Source organism: Arachis ipaensis, chromosome B04 (genome assembly GCF_000816755.2).
Source record: "Arachis ipaensis cultivar K30076 chromosome B04, Araip1.1, whole genome shotgun sequence".
NCBI classification, from domain to species: Eukaryota; Viridiplantae; Streptophyta; class Magnoliopsida; order Fabales; family Fabaceae; genus Arachis; species Arachis ipaensis.
In genome coordinates, this window is record NC_029788.2 from 132,851,519 (window position 1) to 132,858,900 (window position 7,382).

The 7,382-nt window shown below is 27.9% G+C and overlaps 2 protein-coding genes across 2 annotated transcripts in view; one reads left to right on the forward strand and one right to left on the reverse strand.

Annotated features, from left to right (window-relative positions):
• LOC107635713 (bidirectional sugar transporter NEC1-like) lies at positions 422-3,002 on the forward strand. The gene is made up of 6 exons (XM_016339266.2): positions 422-569; positions 1,000-1,036; positions 1,142-1,352; positions 1,726-1,887; positions 1,993-2,112; positions 2,383-3,002. Exons 2-6 carry the CDS (start codon positions 1,017-1,019, stop codon positions 2,587-2,589), a joined length of 720 nt encoding a protein of 239 aa, XP_016194752.1. The 5' UTR covers positions 422-569; positions 1,000-1,016; the 3' UTR covers positions 2,590-3,002.
• LOC107637476 overlaps positions 3,874-7,382 on the reverse strand; it is a 4,046-nt gene continuing 537 nt past the window's right edge. Inside the window, exons 2-4 of the mRNA XM_016340889.2 lie at positions 6,544-6,642; positions 4,961-5,128; positions 3,874-4,119 (exon numbers count right to left, since the gene is read on the reverse strand). Coding sequence (XP_016196375.2) covers positions 3,874-4,119; positions 4,961-5,128; positions 6,544-6,642 — 513 coding nt within the window. The remainder of the gene's footprint in view (positions 4,120-4,960; positions 5,129-6,543; positions 6,643-7,382) is intronic.

The following is a 7,382-nucleotide window of genomic DNA, read 5'->3' on the forward strand; positions in this document are numbered from 1 at the left end:
ATTAGTTAAAACATATGCTTTAATTTCTGGTTATTAATTCACACCCTTATTATTATAACTCCAAAGATGTGGCTAACAATTTACCATTTGCTCTTAAAATAAAGGAGTAGAAGTTTTAATTTTTTGAGTTAGATCATAAGAAAAAACTAGGCCAATCTAAGATGGACAATGTCACAAGTTGCCAACATGATAATATTGATCAAATGTGTGTATCATGCAATGTATGGTATTGTCTTTTTGGTTGATAAACTTATATTAATTAGTGCTCTTGAAAGATGGAATTCTTCATGGGATGTGAATCATATGATAATGAAAAGGTGTTAAAAAAAAGTGGTGTGGTCCATGGTAGGCAACAATAATTTTTAGAACCTATCTTCTCTCCACTATATATATATGGGATGTGGCAAACCTTAGTTTGAAGCAAAAAAAAATATTGTCCTACTCATAACTATATTAACGGCACAAACTTCCCCTCAAACTTTGCTTCAAAAAAAAAAAAAAAAACTTCACTAATTTAAAATTGTTTTCATTATCTGATCATGAGTTGGTCTTCATTTTTGGTCTCCTAGGTACATTAATTAGATTTATAGTACTACTTTTATTCCATATAGAATTACATACATTTTTTTTATTTGATTATTATTCTAACTATTTTCAACTTTGATATTGTCTTGAATATGTTATATTTAGTTATTAGACAGATATTTTCATAATGACATCTTCACATGAAAATAGTATTGTAAATTATTAGATAATTTAATATATCTGACTAATCATCTAACAATTAATAATATCATATTCTCTAGTTATTATTACTCTTTCTATTTTTTATTCCAATAGGGTAGTCTCTAGCAAAAAGGCTAGAAATCTTTGTTTTGTACTTTTTCAATATGTTATTCTCAAAAAGGTTTACATCACAAAATTATAAGGGTAATGCATATAGTAATTATATTATTTCGTTATTATTTACTGATTCCCTCTGTTTTGTTCTTATCATAGGTAACATTGTCTCATTCATGGTGTTCTTAGCACCCTTGTAAGTCCATTCTAAAACAATACAATATTACAAATTATATTAATGTGAATATCACTAGAAACTTGTATATATATTTGTGTGTGTTTAATTAAATTTCTAATGCAGGCCAACCTTCTATACAATATACAAGAACAAATCATCTGAAGGATTTCAATCAATTCCATATGTAGTTGCACTTCTAAGTGCAATGTTACTGTTATATTATGGTTACCTTAAGACCAATGCAATTTTGATCATCACCATCAACTGTATTGGATGTGTTATAGAAGTTGCATACCTTCTCATGTATATTATATATGCTCCCAGGAAGCACAAGGTGAAACATTTATTATTACGACTTTAATATTTATATATTTGTTAAAGACTCACGTAGAGTTATTTTCATGCAAAATTCATAATCAAGAGTCGTTAGATAATAATTTAAGGTGAAAACTCAGGTGCAGTCAACTTCACGTGAAGTTGATAGTTGAGAGCTGTTAGATGATTTGGCTGATTTAACTAAATTTTCATCTAACGGCTCTCAGCTATCAACTTCATGTGAAGTCGACTGTACCTAATAAGTTTCCACCATTAATCAAACATGTTAAATTATATAACAATTCTCAACAACTGCACGCGAGTTTTCACATTATTAGATATTTTATACATTTGTTTCTAATTTCAAACACATTTGATGAATTATTGTACAGATTTCTACCTTGTGGATGATGCTTGGTGCTGACGTGGCTGGTCTTGGCATAACCATGATAATCACCACCTTCATTGTGAGAGGGGACAAACGTGTTCATGCAGTTGGTTGGATTTGCGCCATTTTCAACATTGCAGTGTTTGCTGCACCCTTAAGTATCATGGTAACTTTATATACATATTTTCATATTCAATTATTAATCTTCAACACTTTCACTTTCAATAAACATTATACATTTTTTATTAGCATCTTCTTGCATGAATTGCAGAGGAGGGTGATGAAGACCAAAAGTGTAGAGTACATGCCATTTTCTTTGTCCTTGTTTCTTACCCTCTGTGCTACCATGTGGTTTTTCTATGGACTCTTCGACAAGGATTATTACATCATGGTAAGAAATTAAATAATATATCATTCATAATTGGCGAATTCGTAGGTTCAATTCCTACTGGATGGATGCACGCCAATGGGGCCCTCCTTTAAATTAGTCTATCGGATTTTTGTTCAAAAATGAAATTTTATTGGAACTGTCCAGTTCATCCTTCGGAACCATATCCCATCCCGGATCTGATGAAATAGGATGAATTGAGACAGTATTTTGTAAATACAATATTTTATAAATAAAGAGTAACAATTATGTTATTTGATCTATTTTTTTCAGCTTCCTAATGTGCTAGGATTTTTGTTTGGTTTCGCTCAAATGGCCTTATACCTCATATACAAGAATGCAAATAGCAAAATTGAGAACAATATTCCAGAGCAACAACCAGAATGGGGAATCACAGTGCACACTGCACACCATGATTGTGATGGCAACAAAACCAATTTCCCTTCAGAGATGGAAATGAAAGATAATGATCAAGTTTGATATGATGTTAATGCTATGGAGGACTTAATGGTATTTAGGCACAGGCTAATAAATGCTATATAAATATATAGATATCAATAATAAGTTAATAACAATGATGACTACTCTGTAGTATTATTATAATATAGGGAGTGTTGTTAATTTCCATGCATTTGACTATGTTATAAATTAAACTAGTGACTTTAGAGAGTTCCTATTTGGTTTGGTTGTGGTTAGTTGAAATTGAAGCAGAATCTTGAAATTCTGCATGGTTAATTTAGCGGTTTAGAAATTGTTACTAGGATGTACTTGTTGACTACATAATGAAACAGATCCTAGGTTCTGCTTCATAGGCTATATCACTTGTTTGGGTGTAATATTTTAAGACTATTTGGACCATACATATTTCATATATAAATATGTTTAGAGTTGAATTTTGATGTAATAAATATATATTTATTTAAAAAATTATCAAGAGTTATTGTTTATGCATTGACTCATAATTTAGTCAGACTCAAAATAAATAAAACTTAATTTATAGATATTGTCTAATCTTCCACCTACCTGACCTCTTAAGAAATCAGACACGATAAGAAGGACCAGTTTTACTTATTCAAATAAGTATTCTAACAAATTTCTAAAATAAAAGAAATTGTTATCTACCAACAAAGGTGGAACTATTCAAAAAGTCGTTATCTATTCTACAATAAATACATGGACATCTCTTAGGTATATTTACTAAAAACTTGCTTAAAGTCCTTGCTAACTTAAGCATCGGAGTCTCTTACAAGTACAAGTCGGACGCTGCCATATAAAGAGATCTGGACCTCATGTTCAGGCCCAAATCAATGTTTCAGGTAATCCTCGTAACAGTTATTATTGCTAATATTATATAACTGAATATTATACTGTTACTACATCAAAATTAAATTTCATTAGAGTAAAATATATTTTCTATCTCTAAGGTTTGTAATTTTTTTTCAAAAATATCCCTAATAGTTTAATTTTAATTTTATCCTTACGGTTTTCGATTTATTTAATTTTGTCCTTAACGTTTTCGATTTGTTTTAAAACTATCCCTAAATGTTTTCAATTTTGTCCCCAACATTTCATATGGAATTAACATTTAGGAATAATTTTGATACAAATAAAAAACATTAGTGACAAAATTGAATATAATTAAACTTTAGAGATATTTTTGAAAAAAATCACATACGCAACTTTACTCAATTCATTATTTAATAGAAAAAACGAAATTATAAGATGATAAATAAACTACTATATATAGAATTATATGTTAACTAATTAAGGATCAATACCAAACAACAAAGGAGACACCCTAAGCAAAGGCTCTAATGCACTTGGAAGAAACTTTCTAGCAAAGAGGAAACACATGTTGGTGATGTTCCCATTGTAAACACACTTTGATCCAAACCTAATTTTGTTCAAAAACTCATAAGTAATGTTATAACTACTTGAACCAATTTCTCTTGGGTGAGGGCCTTCAGCAATTGACCAATCCACCCAAGTGATGCTACGTTTTGCGTTCATCTAAAAAAAAAAATAAACCTGGTTCCTGATAATTACTTCGAAAGGACAACGAGGCCTTTGTGCCAAAAAAAGTCAATATTTTTTTTGATACAAGGACTAATCAGTCCAAAAAAAAAAGATCAGAGGCCGAATTTGGTGTATTTTTTTCTTGAGAACCTCGTTCTCCTTTTGAGGTAATTGTCAGGGATCGGATGAGCTATTCACTCAATAAAATTTTTGACCCTCAATTTTTTTTGGATAATTAATTTCCAAGCGTAACAAAAGCAACACCACCAATAATAATGTTTTATATTGATGCAATCCATTAATTATGTGAATCCGTTTAATTTAATGGGAATAAAAATCGAAACCAATAGTTATAATGTGGTCAATGAACAATAATGATAATATATGCCATTTAAGGTTATCCATATATATAAATTTAAGTTTTTAATATTATTAAATAAAATATTTAAAGATTTCAACTAATAATAATAATTTTAATATGTATTTTTAGAATACATATTAATTAAATTCATTCTTTAATGATGTAAGAAAATATTTCAACTAATAATAATAATTTTAATATGTATTTTTAGAATACATATTAATTAAATTCATTCTTTAATGATGTAAGAAAAACAATAGGTACAAGGATCTTAGAAACAATCAAACAGCTAGGTGAACAATAAGAGATGCAAACAACGTGAACAATAAATTGTATTTCAGGCCCATTAACTAAGATTATATTTAATTAATTCAAAATTTAAATTTTAAAATGAAAATTATTTTTTTTATTTATTATTTACATTGTTAAAAAAAAAACGTTGTTCTTCGCAAATATTAAAAAAATAAAACTAACCTTGCTAGGGATTTTTCTTCCAAAGAAAACAGAATCTGGAGGCAAGGTTTCATTGAAAGAAGGATGTTGATGCAAGTAAATGGAGTAGAACTCTTTGTGTCCTGTGTCCTTTGTCTCCCACAATGGTGCTAAGGGCAATGCACCTCTCACCAAGAACATGAATGCTACCTTTGGAACAATATTATTATTAGTTATTAGTTTAGGAAAATAATCTTGGATTCCTTGGACCATACTTGCTTTGAGGAACAACTCTTCATCGTCCATGTTGTGCATGATTGTTGGTGTATTCAAATCACACACTTTGGTGAAATTATGTGATGTAGTTACATCTAACGGTTGTGAATAATTTGTTGGTAATTCTAATGAAGGTGGTGATGACATAAATGTTGTGAATAATATTGGAAGTGTCATGGGATATATAATAAAGTGTTGTGAATTGAAGTATAAGGTGTAGAAGAATAATGGTGCCATTGTTGCTAGTGATATGCCAAGTATAATGAAGAGAAAATGATATGGTGGGTTTCGCTCCATGTGATAATTATTGAGAGAGATCAACCAGAAAAATCAATAGATTTTCTTCAATACTAAAATTTCATAATCAGTTGTGAGGATTAAATTATTGGACTCGAATTGTTGGCATATATATACATGATTTTAAGACGAAGAAATTATAGACATCAAGTCAATAATATTATTTATTTTTTCCATTTTGATTTGTCTTAGAAATATCTAAAAATTATGGTAAGTTTGACGTGAATCAAGCTAAAGTCTTACGTCTTTTCTTAATTTGTCTATGTTTTACATTCAGTATAAATATAAAGTCTAGATAAAGTCTTACGTCTTTTCTTAGTTAGTCAATTTTACGATTTAGGTTTACAATTTATTATTTAAGATTAAAGATTTATAATCTAAGGTCTAGAATTTAAGATAAACAAATTTTATAAAAATTAGCTAACGTTAGCCAAAAAAAAATTTCTTTAGCATTATACTTTTAAGGTTTAATTATTTTGTCGGTTCCTATAATTTCACCGAATTTTCAATTAGGTCTCTATACTTTTTTTTTTCAATTGAGTCCCTATACCATTTCAGATTTTGTAATTAAGTTCCTAATATGACAAAAACGCTAAAATTGACGGAATATTCCATTAAACAAAACGAATATGCCTAATACTTAACTAAATAATCTATATAGTTTAATAGAATATTTCGTTAATTTCAATATTTTTGTCACAGGAGCTTAGTTACAAAATCTGATATAATATAGGGACCTAATTGAAAAGAAAACAAATATAGGAACTTAATTGAAAATTCTTTCTAGCCTTTTTTCCTATCATTTGTGCTCCATATAATAATTAATAAATACAGAATTATGCCATATTTAACTATAGATTATATTTCAAAGTTAACTCAACATAAGATAGATACAATAACCGCATCTAAAGTCAAAGTCACAGTACTTACCACTTAGGATTATGCATATGCATTTGATAAGGATGTTATTAAGATGCAGGGCTAAGAGCACGTTCTATTTCTTCTAATGAACGACCCTTTGTTTCCACAACATTACCAGATACGTACAATACAGCAAGAATACACACAGTTGAGAACCCCAAGTACACACTGGTGATTCCAAAATTGTTTACAACACTTAGGAAATACAGTCCAATCACAAAGTTGGAGATCTGATAAGGGAAGAAGACAAAAAAATCCATCATTAGCATTAATAAGGAAAACATTTTTTATGGTTTTTGTATTTTTAAGATAATAAATAGAATCAAGCAGTGACGGATCCAGAAAATTTTAGTAGTGGGGGCAAAATTTATATAACATCATAATAAATTTTATAATAAAAATAATATGTATATAAAAAATTAAATATTAAATTATCTATTAACCATTATATATCTGTGTATAAATACATGTATTGTTTAACTTATTTTTAATGTGTATTTTATATTTTAATATATATTTTATACAAATAATTATTTTTTATGTACATATAACATGATTATTGTTATGATTATATTTTATTATTGTAAAATATGATTAGCCTTCAAAATATCTAATATATAAATTACAATACTAAAATAGTAATTTAAATAATAATATATAATTTAAAATTCTATTATTTTAGGTTTTATATTTTAAAAAATTAAATAATTTTTCTCTTAACACTACCATCAAAATTTCTTTCTTTTTATATATATTACTAAATAATTATTTAAAAATTCACTTCCTAACACAATTAGAAGTCGACTCTTATTGATATTTATAGTTAAAAAAGTTCTTTCAATTAATACAGTTGCTATGCAAAAATTAAAGCTAATTTAAAAAAAGATAAATAATATTCTTTTGAGTTGATTTTTAAAAAAGAACACTAATTTTGTTTAAATTTGAGAATTGATTATTTTAAAGCATTTAT

What these genes read in the sequence shown, in the direction of transcription:
- LOC107635713 (XM_016339266.2), top strand. Translation starts at nt 1,017, where the DNA reads ATGGTGTTCTTAGCACCCTT. An exon ending in ATGCTCCCAGGAAGCACAAG is followed by an intron (nt 1,353 to 1,725) that starts GTGAAACATTTA and finishes ATTATTGTACAG; the next exon opens with ATTTCTACCTTGTGGATGAT. An exon ending in CTGCACCCTTAAGTATCATG is followed by an intron (nt 1,888 to 1,992) that starts GTAACTTTATAT and finishes CATGAATTGCAG; the next exon opens with AGGAGGGTGATGAAGACCAA.